Source organism: Pinus tabuliformis, chromosome X (assembly GCF_031772625.1).
Source record: "Pinus tabuliformis cultivar Carrire ecotype Pingquan chromosome X, CPIR1, whole genome shotgun sequence".
In the NCBI taxonomy this organism is placed as follows: domain Eukaryota; kingdom Viridiplantae; phylum Streptophyta; class Pinopsida; order Pinales; family Pinaceae; genus Pinus; species Pinus tabuliformis.
The window spans coordinates 1,029,260,348-1,029,279,819 of record NC_142308.1 but is presented as its reverse complement, the minus strand read 5'-3'; the positions used below and the strand labels follow the sequence as shown (position 1 = coordinate 1,029,279,819).

The following is a 19,472-nucleotide window of genomic DNA, read 5'->3' as shown; positions in this document are numbered from 1 at the left end:
CTTGACAAAGAAGATGACATGCCTTGCCTCGCAGTTTGTAAATGAGAGAGTATGAATCTCCTAAAAGACTAAGGAATGTGTTAGAGAGAACCCCATTCTACAAGAGAATCATGCAAAGGTTGAAGATCTAGTGGATAGGATTCAAACGCAATCCTCCCTTACTGTTGGGCCTACAGGAGAGAAGAAATCGGGTAGAAGAACAAAAGGAATGGATAGACATAGAATCAAATGCAAGTTTCTATCCCCAGGGAGGCACACCATTTGAGATGCCTTGGGATGTCAAAGAGGCCACCAACGCCATGAATGAGCTTCATATTAGTGACTGATTTGCTCATAGGGCGAGCAACTCCTTCAGTAGGGGGGTGATGATGGGTCCCATCAATAGGTATATTTTGAGGTCCATCGTGTTATCCTCCAACCCTCAAAACTCTCCTTTGATCACATTAATTTGCATTTTTAACCATAATATGCCTAGTAGGAAGACTTAAGGGTGCTTGTCGTATTTCATGGCCTAATGTGATTAATATGCATGAAAATAGAGCATTTTTGGAGATATTTACTATGCAAGGGTTGATTGGAGACATTTAGAGAGAATATAGGGGGCATGTCCACTACATTAACTCCCCAACTCAGCTTTAGATCAAAGATTCCTCACCAGCAACTCGAATTCACTAGTAGTCGAGGAACTCAAGTGCATGGGAATATCCAAGGTAACTAGATCCACCAATCTTAAGATTTTAGAGGGAATCACTCCTCTTTTCAAGGGAGCTACCCCTCAACTACTTTTTATATAAATAAACCAACCAAAAGGCTCATTAGGATTCAAATTTGTGTCGCAGCTAGGAGTAGATACTAGAAGCCTAGTGTTTGTTATTCTCATCCTTCATATGACGTATGTGACTCTTATTTTATATTAATGAGAAGTTCACTATTGGTCTGCATCTGAGTTAGTTTTGGAGGGGTGAAACCCTTGGTTTTGGGCCCAACCGAAAGACTTTAGTCCCTCTCTTGTATTTCTTGCTTGTTCTCATTCAATTTTATTATTATTATTATTATGTTTTTTTTTTTTAAATATTTAGCAGTAGGTATTATATTATAAAACTTTTAGTTGCAGGTTTTTCTATCACCTCTCTTATGGGAAAAGTGATTGGAATATCTATAATAACAACCCAAAAATATGTGTTTATGATTTCTTGGAAATTGAATATTGGATTGCAATCCTTCTGCATGTTTAGTTTTTGCAACTTAGAAGTTAACATCATTGGTTTGGCAATTTGAGTTACATTGTAGGGTAGAGTAGATTTTAATAAAATTCAGCTCATCCTTTCCATGCTAATTTACTTTGCTATAATAGTGATTATTTGATGCATGTGTTTGACTAGTTTGCAGGGATTGTGTTGACCTACAGGGGTGGGCACACCTTTCGACATCCACCTAGGCCACTCCATATTCCTCCTAGACACCACACATTACCTCCAAACTCTTCCACTGAGATTACTCTGCTAGGGTAAATGGAGGACACTATGGGCACAAACTTTGGTGCAAGATAGACCTTTGAGGGGTACTAGGCTTCGCTAAGAGGCTCCCACACCCTTCATTCACATTATTTTACCTTTAACAATCTTCTTCTACCTTCAACACACCATTCCTGTCCTCAAAAAGCTCTCAAACCCCCTCCTATAACAAAATAGGGCCTCATCTAGCAATACATGGCCTCTTGTAGCACTTCTTGTAGCATACTTATAACATTGTTTTCTTCAACCAAATTCGCTCCATATTTTGACCCTTGGATATTGAAGTTGAATAATGGCCCACAAGCCTTGATTTCATGATCAAAGAAGATTCTAAGACCACTCCAACCCCATCTTCTCCTCACTGCAAACATAAGACAACAAATAGAATTAGAATTAACATTTTTTTCATAATTGTGTTGAAGGTTGAATTTCTCATTTTCAAGCAAGTTGCAAATAGATAGATGATTCATGCAAGTAGGATGTTAATTTTAATAAGTATGCAAATGGAATAACATGGTTTACGTCTACAACTAGAGTAGATTTTTTCCTTTCATGTAATTTCAATTCAACATTTACATTGAATGAATGAAATTTTCACTTCTGTAGTTAGAATCATGTTCATCTCCTTGCAATTATGACATGATTTTCTCTTTGTAGTTAGCTGAAGGAGTGGTCTTTGAACACCTTGATTTGATCTCATGACTGAGGGTGACATGAGTAGAACCTAACCTGTTGTGCATATAGCATTGTCACCTCTAAGTTTGTACAAACCCTGGGTTGATAATTTAAGTTGAGAAGCCCTTGGGAGTTGCAACATCCTTGGTGCAATACCAAGGCTCATCATAAGTAATGAACAGACTTCATGACACATGAGCTAATCAATTACAAGTTATGCATAAATTATGTGCTAAATTATGAGTTTTTTTCCAACCAATAGTGACATTTTTCTCTATTGTGAGTTTTCTACTTAAGTTCCATGCTCAATTATGTTTTCCCAACTCAATATGTACTTTCTTCTCAATTATTAGTTTTTCCCAATGATGAAATAATAATTGTTATTTTGTAATTATGAAATAATTAAAAAATGCTGACAAAACAAATACTTGTGAAATAATTATGAGGAATTAATGAATTATGTAATTCAGCGCCATGAGATCTAATAATTTCCTTGCAAGGCCTTTGATGGCCAATACAAAGTATAATACATCTTCATAATTGTTTTCCAAGGTGCATTATTTTGTTTCTTGACATTTAAGTGATTTTGACCATTTGTCATTACAACCAAAGCATGGCCATTTTGTTCTTCTTTCCTTCATTTCCTTTTTTGATATTCAAGTAAGTTGTGGTATCATTTTTTTATAAACTTTTAAATTAACTGTGACTTCTACATATGTTCCAATGGTAGTATTGTGCATAGCCCTATTATTGGCTTGAATATGGTGAGAAAATTGCAAAGTTTCCATAATATTTTCAATATGTTTTGAGTTTAATTTCTTCTTTTAATTCACCCATATATGCTTCCAATAGATGTTCATCACATATGTTATCCACCATTGTGGCCAATACCAACATTTTGAATATAATCTTCAATATTATCTAACCATTTAATTCTTATCAATTAACTAAAGCTTTTTGGTTCCCAAACTTCTCTATATAGTGATTCTAAATCTCTTATAAATAAATCCCAAGTAGAATGATAAGAATGAGGCTTCCTTTTAACTACCCATTGATAGGGTTTTATCTCAATACAAAGTTGCTACTAAAATCCTTTTACTATGACTGACTTATGTTGACTTCATTTCACTTTTATTGACTACTGGGCAATAATTGGCTATGGTTAACTTAATTTAATTATATGTCACTATGCTTGATTTTGATTAACTATAAGTCAATATATTTCTCTATGGTAGAGATTTGTCGATAAACTTTTAATGTTTGAATGCAACAAAGATTGGAGTCAACTTCTTATCTTATAATTACAATATGACATATTCTTAAAATTAATATTTTAATCTTAAAATGTAAAATGACATTAAAGTCAACATTTTAATGTAGTAAATTTAGCAAAGGATGATGTACACTCATATAACCCCACGTTTATAGGTAAAATTAACCCCAAATCTAATAGGGAATATCTTAGAAGTTAGAGTTCCACCTCTATAATGAAAACTTTAGCCATGAAACTTTGCCTCTAAAATTATTTCTAATTTTAAGATAACCTAAATTATCAATTCTTCAACAACAACAACAATCACAATCAAAATACATAAAACTTTGATTCATTAAAATAAACTAAAATCACTAAAAATAAGATAATTTTAATATTCTATATTCAATATGATGATAATATGCCACTACAATATCTCAATACAACATGACATGATAATGAAATCAACTATAATGTCTTAATATATTTTTTTCATCCAACATTTTAATATCACCATGTTACATATTATTATATTATAATTATAGTAAAACAAACTATAATATTTTATTAAACATTTTAATATCAAAATATGACATGATATTATATTATTGATAATGTCACACCGTATAACTTTTATTTTCATATGTTACTTTCTTATCTTTTTATATTAAAATGTATCATACTCTTACTCTTAATATTATAGTGCCACATAATATTAAAATCAATAACCTTCATAATATAAAACCAATATCACTATGTTACATGTATTTTTTGAAAAATACAAAAATTATATGGATAATGAAAAATATATATATATCAAAAAATAATTTTAGGGGATGTCTTTTCAACCACGATCGACCTTCCATCGTTTCCTACGAGGAGAACCCGTGGCTCTATGACGGGAGGAGTACCTATCAGATTGTCATCTAGTAGAGTACAAAATTTTTACAAATGGCAAGGCTCTACATGATTTTTTCTAAAACGAATAACAATATTTATTGGTGGAAAATTGCATTTTAATACATTGAAACTTTTGCCGGAGCTCGCTTCCAGAGACGTTCATATGTCGAATTGAAGTACTTCATGCTTCCGGCTATCGATGTTGGAAATTCAAGTATTTGACGCCCATCGCAAATACAAAAGCAAACAGCACCGAGAAGCCCACCACTACACAAATTTTTACAAATGGCAAGGCTCTACATGATTTTTTCTAAAACGAATAACAATATTTATTGGTGGAAAATTGCATTTTAATACATTGAAACTTTTGCCGGAGCTCGCTTCCAGAGACGTTCATATGTCGAATTGAAGTACTTCATGCTTCCGGCTATCGATGTTGGAAATTCAAGTATTTGACGCCCATCGCAAATACAAAAGCAAACAGCACCGAGAAGCCCACCACTACACCTGCTACTGCCCCCAGAAAATCATGATGGAAGCCGTAATACTCTTTCACGAATTCCTTGATGGGCTGCGGCGGTCCACCCAACACTGCCATCTGATTATCCAGATCTCCGAACTGCGATACAACAAGCCCATATAGCGTCCATGCCACGGGGCATGCCCAGTAATACCATCTCCACCATACAGGAATTTTCTGCCACAACCACAAACATCAAAACATTTGAATAACAGAAAATAAAAGAGATGCTATTTCATTATAAATTTTAGAATTTATAAACTGTGGAAAGAGAGAAATGTTACCTTTCGTGGAATCAAAAAGCCGGAAAAGAGGTTCCAGATCAAATAGAATGCAGAAGAAACGATGGCCGAAATGTTGTGGTTGGGCGTCAATGACATGGTCATCATTCCATAATACGTGAAATATAGGAACGTGAAGAATGCGAAGAAGAGATACCAGAAAAATTTGGCTGCTGTCCAATCAAAGTCCATCATAGAATACACCATAATAGAGTAAATAGCGGACTGGACGAACACGTAGGGAATCTCTATGGTAGCCTGAAAGTAAATGAAGTGTGATCAAAGGTGTGACAATAATGAGAATTGATTTACTGCTAATTTTTTTGGACATAGAGCTGTTAAGACACTCTAGGGTTTTTATGGTTATTAAGGTATTCTAAATGTGAAGTTGTAAAAAAAAATTGATTGATTTACTACGGTCACCTGTGCAAAGGCGTATGGTAAAGCAGAATACATTCCCGCAGCCTTCTCTCTGTAAAACACAGTTCTTTCAATTTCGACCAGAGGTTGCACCGAGGATGAATTGTTTATACCAATGAACAATACTGCCGCGTACATGGAAGCCATCGCGTTGACAACATCGGCCTGTTGACCCCTGTTCCACAAGATTGCAACCAGAGCACGTTAGCTTTCGGATTAAACCCTTCAAATTTGATGGAAATTTTCCATATATTTGTGTACTGACCTCTTATTACCAGCACGCCAATAAATGGTACCGAACATGATCCCACACACAAATGTGAAAAAGAAGCGCACAGCGGTGTACTGTGGGTTGCGCCAGTAAGACAATCTTTGTTTCCAAAAGCATGCGGCACACTGGATAAAGAATGGCTGAGAATATTGCGTGGGAAAGTAGAGGTCCTTCGTCCCTGGGGCGGGCGTGCTCAATTCCTTTATGAGGGCTTTGTTTCGCCTGCAAATAGAAAAAGAGTCAAGCTCCGTTGAATCACATTTATTTAACGTCAAAGCTTTAAAAATAAAAAAACAGTTTCTCGTGCTTACTGGTGTAATTCTGAGTTTCGATAAATGTCAGCAAAATCGATTCCGAGACGGTTTTCAACTGCCACAGAAGAGACCTCCAACATCCATGTAGCGGGATTGTACCCTTCAGTTATCTTGGTCACCCCATCAATTGACTGCATTAAGAAAAAGTTAATCCATCATCTTTAAAATTCTGGGAATAATTTGGATCAATCAAAGCAATTCAACATTTCAATTGATAAAACTTGAATTACCATAACTTGACAAGAAAAACTTCACAACATCATATAACATACCTCGAAGTATTCAACTAGTTTATGAGAGTGGCGACCTAATGGACCAGCATAGATAACTTGCCCTCCTCTTTTCATCAGAAATAGCTGCAAGTTCCAAAAGCCCAAGTCAGTTCGATAATTTTTGTTGTGTTTTTAATAGAGAGGGCATTTGCAATTGCAACTAGTTTTAGCCCCAGAATGTTGAATTACCTCGTCGAAGGCTTCAAAGATATCGATACTAGGCTGATGGATTGTGCAAACAACTGTCCGCCCTGTGTCAACGGTATTTCTGACCGTTCTCATAACTATGGCTGCCGCACGGGCATCCAGTCCTGAAGTTGGTTCATCCATAAATATGATAGAAGGATTAGCCACGAGTTCTACCGCTATAGTCAATCGTTTACGCTGTTCTGTTGACAGACCAGTTACTCCAGGAAGACCAACAACAGAATCTTTCAAAGAATTCAACTCAACTAGGTCCATTACTTGATCCACGAACATCTGCAATCCCAATAAATTTAATTCAGCCACCAAAAATAGAGTAGATATATATGGAGAGAAAAAGAGAGAGCAGGGTATGATCACTGACATTTCTTTTTTGTTCATCAACATCGCTTCCAAGACGAAGCCATGCTGAATATATCAGCGATTCGTGAACTGTTACTTGTGGTGAATGAATGTCGTTTTGCTCACAGTACCCCGATATCCGAGCAAAGGTTTGCTGATTTTTGGGAAAACCAGAGATGCTGATGTTGCCCTCTATGTATCCACCTGTTTTCCTTCCTGCCAAAACATCCATCATGGTGGTCTTTCCAGCACCGCTAACTCCCACTAACGCTGTCAGAACGCCGGGTCTGAAAGCTCCACTTACATTTTTTAACAGCTGCAGCCGGGTTTCTGTAACGCCCTGTTCTTTCATTTCCTGCTCAACATTTTGTAAATATGGAATTTAGTTTAATGAATCTACATTTACCATCTTTGCCATAACAATCGCAATTAATTTCTATTTCTTTTTTTACGGATTGAGCGAACATTAATCATCATTTACTCAAAGAATTTAACATACCGCGGGCATGTCGACGAAGTAACAAACATCGTCGAAGGCTAGAGCGAGGGGTTGAAATGGAAGCACCATGCCCTTTGTTGCCCCTCCAGAAGTAGCAGCGCCCGATGCCCCCACTCTATCAGACTGGGAATCGGCAGATACATTACTTCTCCTCGTAATTTCAGCAGCACGCCCTGCAACCCATTGTAAAACAATAAAGTTAATAACCTCTCGAGAGTCGTAAATAGCTTTCTACATAAAATGAAATTTCCTCTTCTAACCTTCGGATGTGGATGCCACAACGGACTTTCCTTTAGATCCTTGACGAGTGCTCAGTTCAACAGACCTAATTTCTCCTGTTCTATTTGCCTCCTGTTCCTGCAAAATCTCTTCAGTCACCGCGGCCTGAGCTTTGCCGAGGGCTGAATGATCGATCCATTCAATAAGGAAATGATCAACAAGGTGCTTTCATCTATCGCCATAAATTAACATCAAGCAGTGCAATTAGAAATATAATATATGTTGTGAAAGCACAAGAACAATGTCTCACGTTTGAGGTATGTTAGCGCGAGAGTGAAGCAAAGGTTGAAGAAAAACGTGTATCCGATCAGAGCTGCAACGCCAATCCAGTACCAGTATCCATGTACAAATATTCCGCGCGAGGTTAGAATATATTTACCCAATGTTCTCTCGTTCAAGACAGAGCCATCAGTGCTCAAGGTTGGCTGCCATTCCACACAAAAGATTTCAGTATTTTGAAATGTACAGGTCAATTTTCTAATATATCCATGTTCAGGTCAATTGTCTAATATATCCATGTTCAGATACAATTATAAAATACCTTGTTCCAAATGTGACCTAAGAACTCGTTCACAGAGATGGCATTCTGGGCATACATGAGAGGAGATATCCAGTAACCCCATATCCACCAGCTTTTGACGTCATCTGTTACAGTGCCACAAAGTATAAATAATCAATCTTGAAAATACTATATCTTCCTACGAACAGATGGGAAAATTGTTGTTTAATATTAGGCTACTTACGTCGTGAGAGAAGAAATCCACCGAGAAGCAAAATAATGACCAATGCAAAAGAACCAAATGTGTTGGCTACGATCATGGTTCGACCCAATGATGCGATGAATCGAAACAGCGCAGTGGCCATCTGATGGACACAGACTAGCAGAAGATACTGGCGAAACAACCTATAAACAAACCCCCAAGTTTTGTGAATTGTGAGCTCCAAGAAGATTGAAGTCAAACTTGATGCAAACTCTAATGGCGAGGATGCTCACCTTCCAACATAAGGGTCGTAACCAATGACATAATAAGTGAAGAAAACCCATATTCCGGCCTCCAGGAGTGAAATTGGAATTCTCAACACCCAAATGGGCAGTGAGAAGGCCCACGGAGGGAAAAAGAGGAGGTCTCTTTGCTTGTAAAATGTAGGAAGCTTTTGGATTGTCATTGAAAGTTCCGCAAAACCATTGAACATGCAGGTAATCAAGGAGAAGAAGAGAGCGCCCATGTAAATGTTCCCGTCGTTTGGTGAGGTATGGTGCATCTTGGTCCGCAAAAACAGTGTCATCGTGATGAAAGCCATCACCGTGAGCTGCACAACGCGTTCAGCCAGGAAATGAAGTCAGTCAATGCTTTGACTAATCCACAACTACAATCACAGATCTCCAAGCAATGAAGTCAATCAACTGTTTGACTAATCTACAACTACAATCACAGATCCCCAAACAATGAAGTCAGTCAAAGATTTGACTAATCTACAACTACAATCACAGATCCCCGATCAATGAAGTCAGTCAACGCTTTCACTAATCTAAAACTACAATCACACATCCCTGAAAAATAAAACAACGGAAAGATTAAAAAAGCAGCGGTGGCGACTGTCCCGCATTTAATGCAGAAGCAGCGTTCCCACTACGCAACGCATTATATGTTTTTTGGTTCTCAATTATTTTGGTGGTTCAGGTTCATCCTTATCCTTATCCTTATCAGGTTCACATTATATGTATACGACATTTTGTTAAAGTCGGTAGAATGGATGGACAGGAATCGAGGCGACTGAGTATTAAACCTTTCTTTAAAGGCGTGCTCATTTAGGATTCCATAGAATTGTGTACGACATTTACTTAAATTGGCAACTGACTATTTAAATGTAAACTGCACAAATCATTACTATCTTTTTGCGTACCATAACTTTTGTTCAGGGCAATCAATAAACATACAGGAGCGTTTGTTACCCGAACAGGGGACATTTTTGCTTGGACAAGGTTTGGCTTTATTAATCTTTCACTAAATTGGGTAATAATTTCAAAACAAACCTACCCGTCAAATTTGACCCAGGTTTTCACAGTATGGATTTTGACCATTTTGTAAAATTTTAAGTATATTTGACTGGGAAATCACACTGTGACGAGCAATCAAATTCCATGTCTGAATACAGGGACCAGCTTTGACAGGGAATTTGAGGGGCAATTCAGTAAAGCTTTAATAATCTGTCTTGTATGGCCGAGAAATTCCATGAAAGTTCTCAAAGTTCAGGGTATGCACCTGCGAGGTCTTAAAGACGTAGACGAAGGAGTTTCTCTTCATGAGAAGCCATTCCCTGGCGAAACAGGCCTTGAATAGTTCCTTCTTGTTCACGCCATACCTCGAAAATGTAAGCGCAGCCGGATGGCTCTTGGTTTTGTCGTATGGCACCGACAACTCCTGGGTCACTTTCAGTCCAACATGAAATGACTGATATGCATCAGCAAATTCATTGACTGTTACATATCTATACGGCTGGTCTCTCCATGCCCAATACTGCTGCTGATCTTTCTTAGAAGTGACCTGCATATCAAACACAATCAGAATCAATCACATAAAATACGAATAATCTGTTAGACCGATCGAATTAGAAGTCTAATCGAATTAGAAAATCAATCTAATATAATCAGAATAAACTATCAGAAAATCTGTCGCCATAAATGTATTGTATGGTTGTTTTTGGATAATTAGTTTGTTAAAATTTAAGGGTGGGCATATACGGAAAGAGCTAATCAGTTATATATTGGGTATTTAATGTCTTTAGAGTAGTACGCGACTTAAGCGATAACATGGAAGCGGGCAAATTCGACATTAAATAATATTTGCCTTCCGTGTTATCGGGCTAAGTGGGATGCTGCTCTAAAAGCATTAAATACCCCATATAAACTGGTTAGCTCCAGCAAAGCATATACATGCCATTGCACAATAAATATACTAAACTATATATACCCACATTTAAATTTAAACAACTACATTATCCCACAATAAACATCATTAACTGCCCCATAACAAACCAGTTATTTGTTTCCCCAAGGTATTGTCAGTTTACTCACTTCCTGCAAGAAATCTGCGACGCCCTTTCGGTCAGGGCACTTGAAGCCCATGGATTCAAAGAACTCGAGCACGTCTTCGCGGGGCCCCTGATAAACAATCCGACCCTCGGAAAGCAGCACGATATCATCGAAGAGGTCATAAGTTTCCGGCGCCGGTTGCAGCAGTGAAATGAAGGTTGTCCCGTCCAAGACGTGGACACTCTGGCGTAAGCATTTTACAATTTGGAATGTGGTTGAGCTGTCTAGCCCAGTCGATATCTCGTCCATGAACAGAGCCCGGGCAGGACCCACAAGCATCTCCGCTACGCAATCCAAATGTTTAATACAATCAGGTCAATCCCAAACAATTATTTATTTAATGCCGTGTACTTTGACACTCGAGATATATTGTAATTCAATGAAGAAAAAACTACCCATCTCATCTAATTGTTTAATACAATCCAGTCAATCCAAGGCACATGGCCAACCAATTAGTAAGATTCCAATCAAACCCCACAATTGCATAATCTGATAATGACAAAAGAAGAAAACTAACCTGTAGTTACACGTTTCTTCTGACCGCCAGAAATACCCCTTCGCATATCGTCTCCTACTATTGTATCCGCACAAATATCCAGCCCTAATATCTGCAACGCAAGCTAGAGCCATTAGAGCCGCCTGCCCCTGACTAAACCGGTGGTAAAATTTTCATTCTGTAAAACGCACTTACCTTCAGTATGTAATCCGTAACAAGGCTGGTTTCTTGACCCTCCACAGCGATAGCCTATAAAAAGCGACGGGACGATTATGATTGGTAGACATTATTTAAAAAATATATTTAGATATATCCTTAAATAGTAAAATTCCATACCTTCATGAAAACATCAATATCAGGATCAGGTTTGATGCCAGCTTGCTTTTCTCTTCTTGATAGCTCCACTAACTTGTCTGTACAATGCATCGGTCAAACTAAATAAAACGTGCGAAGAAATTTGTATTTTTCTTCTAATAAAGATATTTATTTAATTTTATATTTTAAATTATAACAATAAAAATATTTATTTAATTTGATTTTATATTTTAAATTATAACAATAAAAATATTCATTTAATTTAAAATTGCAAAGCAAATAAATCCTTATTCATTTAATTTAAAATCACAAAGCAAATAAATCATTGTTAGTGTAATAGCCTAGCCTATAATTAACTGGAAGAGTATTTAATTGAATTTTTTTAGATTTTTTCGAGGGCTGGCTTAATTTTCATTTGTATTATTTAAATTGGTTTTTTGAATGTATATAAAGATTTAACATCCTCAAAAATTTTTAAGATATTTCTATTGTGAAGAGTTTATTTCTAAAATTTGTGATTTCAATAAATCTCTCACAAATTTTAAATCAATTAAATCCGAAAATAAACCAATTTTTTTTCAAAAAATCACACTTAAAACCTACTCATAATTAAACCAATTAACTCTAGCTTATCTGATAATCCATTAAATTGACCATTAAGAAAGAGCATACCATATCTGGTTCCAACCCCTTGGCACCTGCCAGAGAAGTCCATGGTTTCTCGCACAGTCATTTCACCAATATGTAAATCATGTTGGCTAATGTAAGCCGAGGTTCTCTGGGGTACGAACTCATCTAATTTGTGCCCATTGTATGTTACAGTGCCAGATACCTGCAAATAACGCCCAATTTTTAGCCTTTGGTCCCCTCTGTTGTCAAAACAAATGGACAATTGTAAAATCAAAGGGATGGTCAAAGGGAACCCACCCTTAATTCTGAGTCAAGCTTGCCGGCCAACGCCAAGAGTAAAGTTGTTTTCCCTGAGCCTGGCGGTCCCAGAAGCAAAGTCATTCTGCAAAATCCGCGCAACTCCAAATCGTTAAAACAATCCAACGGGATTTAACATCAAATGTAAAAAATCTAGGCGATCCGAGGATCACAAAAGAAACGTAGAAAATTAATTGCAGGGAGTGATGTTCACCTGCACGGTTTTATGATACCGCTAACATTGTGGAGGATTGAAAGGGGCCTCTTTTTATTTGGAAAAATCTTCAGATATCCTAGAAACGCCTGAAAAACGTAATCTCCATGTAAGCCACCGCCATGAATTGCACAACAAAAGGTCAAAACTGGTGGATTCAATTACACATACCTCCAGCATATTCAGGTAAAAGTTGGGAATAGAAGGCAGCGATCTGCTACCAACATGTACATCTGCATCCACGTTCAAGTGTTCGAAGCGGACTTCGATCTTGGGCATGTCGATGCCCACTCTGCACCCACAAAAAAAACCATAAAAAACTTGAAAATTAAGAAATATTTTAGAAATTTTTGGAAGTGAACGGTGTAATGTTTTCTATCCCATTGATCTATCAACATTCAGAAAGATTACTCTATCCATCATCAACATTTAGAATAATTACTCCATCCATCATCTAAACCAAAAAAACATTAAAAATAAATAAATACTCTGCCCCTTACTTGTCGATCCTGTTGCGGAGCTTCAGCAGAAAACGCTCGTTGTCTTCGGCCGCAATTTTGAGCAATCTGTCGATGAGAAGCTGGCGATCTTGTAACCCAATCTTGGCCACATCGACTTCCTCGTGCGCGCCTCCAACGCTGTGGAGAATTCCCTTGCGGATGCGATCATAAGTGGGCAATTTCTCCAGGGCCGCCCACTTCAAGGCCTCTTCGTCGTCTTCATTATCTCTACTCCTGGAGGATCTGGAGAACACATCGTCCCCTCCCCTCCAAATTCCAGAAGCGGTATTACGCCTGCTCCCGGCCCTCCACATTTCAGCTGCTGGCATTGCCATGGTTTCCTTCCCAGTTCCCTCAGCTCTAGTCTATTTCCCTCAGCTCTTGTATATGTGCCGCGCCCCTCCCCTCAGCTCTTGTACAATACAATACAAATTTCTCTTGCTTCCAGATCTACACAGAAATACGATCAAGGCATTATCTTCTACTGCGAGCCAGGGGACAGCCTGTCCAAGGGCAGTTTGCATAGATCACTTCTTCGTCTGTGGTGAGGTGGGGAAATAGGACTTTTATATGCATTTGGTCAACGATGCAGCGCGCTGACCTGTTCTGCCGAGTCTTCCACCGTTTAGACCGCCCCCTCAATTTTACCTGGGAATTTCTTTTTTCCCTTCATCAAATCTTGAATGAGCGATGGCGTACTGTGCTGTCCAAATATTATTTTCAAAATAAAATATGTACATCTAGAAGCCGCATGACTTGACCGCCTGTGTCTCGCAGAGTTGATCTTTGAAATTAGTTGATACCCTGTAAATTGCAAGCTACCCCACTTGCATTATCTTGTCCCTAGTGAAGCATGTGGGCCTACTAGAGTTGTTCTAGAATGAAACAGATGGATGGCAGTGTGCAACAGAATGCAACTCGTGACCCTGACCTCGTCTCATTTTCCTCCCGCGGGACCCTAAATGGTAAGTAGCATTTCCTTATTGGCGGACTTTTAGATATTTACACCAATTGGTCTTTTCCTTTGCGATTGATGTAGTATAAGTAGCTTTCAAATTTGTCCTCATAATATGGAAATTTATGTAAGATTGTGATAAAATTTAGCACAATTTTTTGTAAATTTATGTTATAGTCGCCAAATTTTAAGATTTTGGGTTTTAAGAGGTTTTTGATGCTACCAAATCAATTTCCACCATCAAAACCATGATTCAAACAGCCCTTTTTTATTGGAGAGGTGGTGTGTGGTTGCAAGAAATATATTTGGAATATATCTATAATAAAAAAATTTGATAGTAAATATGGTGAAAATTTATCCTAATTCAGTAATAAAATGAGTAATAAGATATTCAATGTTATATATGTTAGTCTAAATTAAATTGGTTTATTACAATTATTTAAGGAAAACTATATCATTTAGACTCATCTATTTGTAATTTTGAAAGAGGTAGATTTTCAAGACTACTATTAAATACCTTTAGATTTTGAGCCATCCAACATATTTTCTTAAATTCAAAAACTAATTCTTAATTAAAAAAAAAATATTAAAACATATTCCAAATCCAACAAATAATATTACTATTAAAAAACTAATTCTTAATTACACAAAAACAAAGTTAAAACATATTCCAAATCCAAGAAATAATATTATTATTATTTGTGGTTTGAATTTGATTTTTTTATCTGAAATATGATAAGCAATTCCATTTGTAAATCCTTTCAGTAACCTATCATCAAGACATAATGACATAATGATAAGTTCTAATCTAAACTTGAAACGTCAAACTAAAAATAAAATTGTGGATCATATTTCCCATACACTCTTATTCAAATATTATTATTTATAAATAATAATTATTATTTAAAATTTAAATATTATATTTAATAAAAACATTAAAAATTATTTGATTTATAATAATGTGTCAAATTTACTTAAGAACAAAAATGGAAGGTTCTTATAGAACAGCGGATTCAATAATTACACTAATTCTTAGATATTATCATCAATATTAATTTTTATTTATTGATGTTAGTGGTAGATCCGCCTACCTCATCTACAAAGGTAAAATCGCATATACACGCCTTCAATAATTTTCAATGGTAAGTGCCGAATTTCATGGAATTTGCACGTTCCAATGTTGTATATGCATTCATTTTCACGTGAAAATGAATATGAAGCCGCCGGCTCTTCGACATTTATTTTAGCAAATATTTAACATTAAAATACTGTATTTATGCCTCATATTAATACCTTCTTCATAAGTTCCTATTCTAGTATAATATTAATAAGCATATTTTCCATTCGCAAGTTAAACTCTAAAAAAAAGCCATGTGCGAAGAAAAATCAAGATTTTCTTGGAAAAAAAACATGTGTATGTATGTGGCTATTTTTTTTTTAAAGGAATTTCGTAAAAAAATAAAAAAAATAGAAATAGATTTATTATGATAAAAAAATTTTGAGACACCTAAATCTTCACAAGTATAAGTTAGGTTTTCAAAAATATTTATTAAATTTTATCATAATTTTAGTGGAATCTCCATTATTTTCCAAGTTAATTTGTAAGTTCTTAAACTACATTAATTGTACACATCATTGAAACCACAAATCAACATGATAGGTTAATTTTTAATATTAAAAGATGGACAAGTTTAAATATTTTATTAATAATGTTGTTTACATTATTTGAAACCACAAGTCAACATGTTATATTAAATGATTAAATAAGTTTAGCTTTATATTGTATTATTTTTAAATAATAGAAGATGAATAAGTTTAAATATTTTAGTTTTGAATATGGTTGTAAAGATTTTTATTTAATTATTAATGACTATTAAGTAGATGGTAGAGATTATCAGTGATTTCGAATAATTTTAGTATTAATCATAAATTTAATATTGAAATTTATTTAAAAAAGAGTGATGATTTTTTGGTATGTGATTCAAAATTTTAATTTAGTTATCAATAATTATTAGATAGATGGTAGGGATTTATCAATAACTTTATAATATTCTTAGAAGTAGTCATAAATTCAAGATTAAAAATTATTTTAAAAAGTTACCATTTTTGACCTATGATATTAATAAACCATATTATTGACCCGTAATATTTCAACAAAATTTATTTAAAAAAATTATAATAAAATAGAAATAAATTTTCATGAATAAAAATATTATTACATATTTATAAAAAATATAATTCACATATTAATTTTTTTATTAAAATTTATTAATATTTATCAACTTTTTAATTTATATAATTATATATAATTGCACATTACTAAAACTACCACTTTAAACCAAAAAAAATATGTGCGAAGAAAAAACATTTATTCAAATTTTATCAAATATAACGAACCCAAACAATGTCATGAAAATAAACCTCACCATAAAAACACTATAACTTAATATACCTATTACACCCATAAACCCTTTTGAAACTCGCTCCCAACGAGGATTGAGAACGCGCATCTCTTCACACTACCCGAGGCCGTACGTACATTATAAGCTTCTGAACGGATCTAACTCGACACACTCTGTAACTACTCTGAGGTTGATGTTAATTATTCAATAATATGGTCATGCTAATTAACATTTAGGCAATTTTCTTTATAGAAATTGATAGCATATCTGTTTCACATGACATGCTGTAAGTGTAGATAATATAAATGATCGAGACTTTTCCGGGCAACTATTATATTTTATCCCTAAGAAAGTTCGATTAGCAGAACCTTCTATCAAGAATTAATGGCTAAATTTTTTATTACTTTCGTTCGAATCTTCAAAGCTAAAATCTTTTCATTTGACGAATTAAATTTTTTATTACTTTCGTTCGAATCGGGTTAATAAAATTCAAAGCCAAAATCTTTTCATTTGACGAATTTGTTCTCCAACTATAATGAAGAAACTATGAAAATTGTTTTCCCCATAGTTTTGAGTTAATGAAGTTGCATTCTGGAGGTTAGTTTGAAATTTATAAAATAAAATAAAAGAAATCATGATATTTTAATTAATGATCGATTTATAATTTGGGTTTTTAATTTTTTAATTTTATTTTTATTTTATTTTAATATTGATAAGTAATTACATTAATTTATTACTATTATTTAAGGAAAATCAAATTACTTGGAATAAGTAGTTGGTTGGTTGTAAACGGTAAGCTTTTATTTTTGGAAAATTAAGTTATTTGGAATAATTAGCTGGTGGGTTGTAAGGGGCATACTTTCACTTCTACATTATGCTTTTGGGTTTAGGGTCGTTAACATGTTTTTTTAGGTCGGAGGATGAGTTCTTAGCCAAGCAAAAACAATTTTAGGGCATACTCAAAGTCCAAAGTACATTAATAATTCTTTTATAATTGAATATGAATATTCAATTTTGATATTAAAATTTTATTGACATATTAATATTGTGAATATTATATACTTTAGAGGGAAGAAAGGTAAAATGGTTTTATAAAAACATCATATGCTTAATTATTTAAGTCTCTTTGTCATTAACTTCATCTGTATTCATTATGTCGAGAGGCATGCATATTTTTGAATTGGTAGGGAGCTTTTGTCATTAACTTCATGTGTATTCGTTATGTCCAAAGGCATCTATATTTTTGAATTTGTAGGGAGCTTCCATATTGAAGAGAGGTTGTATTCAATCGTGGTCTTCCTTCCTTTTTGATCCTCATAGTCTAATTTTAAATTTATTGGAAAATTAGCATCTATAATCTCCTACATAAATTTATACAACAAATTGCATAAATTATTTTAGGTGGCAATTCAATAAATATTTATTTACCTTAATATAAGGAATGTCCAAAGCAACTTATTGATGTTTATCAACGCCATTTAATTTATATGGTTCTGTTAGTTATTATGGAAATCTAGTTACATTATTGTTAGTGAAAATATAATTTAACATTATTCAAATTGCATTTATAAATGCGTAGATAAATTAAACACCCAACAAATTTATAATACCTAGAATTATATAATTTCAAAAACTAATATCTATAATTTAATTTTCAAATCAGATTTTGGACAAAATGTATATATATTGGCTACTTAAATTCCTTTAACTTATTCATTGAGTATTTTATTGAAAAATATTATAATGTTACATCGTTGTTGTTTGATCTCACTTGCCAGTAAAATGAATAATTATGAAGTATTTTCAACCTATAAATATATTATATCATAGATAAATGCCACAGGCATAACCATGGGTGCTCCTATACCTAGAGCCTGAAACCACCACTAACTTGACTAAGTTAAGCTTATTTAAACAACTTAAATTTACTTAAACAACCCTAAAATTTTTAATATTGTGTATCTTACGATATTAAATATTATTTTTAAATCATTTTTTAAATAAAAATAACTTTTTAAATTTAATAATTTTAAGAATATTGATTAGTTAAAAGTGTTACTAAGACATACATCTATCTTTGGAATTACATACCTTTAATAGTGTCATTAAAACATCCAACTTATGGGCTTGAAAATAGTGTGCATGATAATAGCATGGCTCTGAACATAGTGCAATCTCTTTTTAATGAATCTATACAAGTAGGTATGATGCTTGTTTTTAGTCCCTACCCAAAGGGCTAGCAAGGACTATAGTAATTGGTTTTCCGGATATGTATTAGTGCGACACTGAAACCAATGACTTTTTTTCCCTTTTAACCAAAGTTTGTTTATATTAATGATTTTTTTTTTCTTCTAACCAATTACTGAAATTAAATCTTTCCTTTTAACCAATCAAAGGAATCATAGTCTTATTTGGCCTCAAATCGAGGCATTCTTCATTTTAAAACTTAGAGTAATAAGTGAAAACATCATATAAATGAACGTTAGTTTAATGTTAGCATTAATTTATAGACATTAAATGTCTATAGTAACATGTATCATGTATGAGAAACAAGCTAGAATGTTTTCCGTGTCAAAATTGCAGCTTCCATGTCAAATTTGCAGTTTGCATGAGAACCCAATGGTGCAGGCTTGACAATTGTTGTTCGCTTGAGAACCTGATCTGGCTGTGGTCTTCCTTGTTTTAAACCTGGCCTCCCTTTGCTTCACCTTCCTGGTCACCTGGTAAATGTTGTTGTTTCGCTGGCTTTGTTGGTTGGTTGCTTGTTACCTACAGATTAATGTTGTTGTTCTGATGGCTTTGTTGGTAGTTTACTTTGTTTCTTGC

The 19,472-nt window shown here is 34.6% G+C and overlaps 1 protein-coding gene across 1 annotated transcript; it reads right to left on the bottom strand.

Moving 5' to 3' along the window:
* Nucleotides 1-4,411: 4,411 nt before the first annotated feature.
* Nucleotides 4,412-13,903, bottom strand: LOC149143262 (pleiotropic drug resistance protein TUR2-like). Its single transcript, XM_089452939.1, has 24 exons — nt 13,290-13,903; nt 12,961-13,081; nt 12,790-12,878; nt 12,576-12,660; nt 12,321-12,480; nt 11,670-11,746; nt 11,529-11,582; nt 11,355-11,445; nt 10,820-11,121; nt 10,008-10,289; nt 8,738-9,054; nt 8,487-8,647; nt 8,285-8,388; nt 7,994-8,168; nt 7,725-7,865; nt 7,465-7,637; nt 6,988-7,320; nt 6,609-6,899; nt 6,420-6,503; nt 6,145-6,278; nt 5,828-6,055; nt 5,566-5,737; nt 5,146-5,400; nt 4,412-5,038 (listed from the first exon to the last, which is right to left on the bottom strand). The coding sequence occupies exons 1-24, from the start codon at nt 13,622-13,624 to the stop codon at nt 4,769-4,771; spliced, it is 4,434 nt and encodes a 1,477-aa protein (XP_089309065.1). The 5' UTR covers nt 13,625-13,903; the 3' UTR covers nt 4,412-4,768.
* Nucleotides 13,904-19,472: the final 5,569 nt, after the last annotated feature.

Bases quoted from the DNA above. Each gene is read 5' to 3' on its own strand.
- LOC149143262 (XM_089452939.1), bottom strand. From the start codon at position 13,624: ATGGCAATGCCAGCAGCTGAAATGTGGAGGGCCGGGAGCAGGCGTAAT. The intron at 11,583-11,669 runs GTATGGAATTTT...CGCTTTTTATAG, and splicing joins ATATTGATGTTTTCATGAAG to GCTATCGCTGTGGAGGGTCA. The intron at 11,446-11,528 runs GTAAGTGCGTTT...CTTGCGTTGCAG, and splicing joins TTACGGATTACATACTGAAG to ATATTAGGGCTGGATATTTG.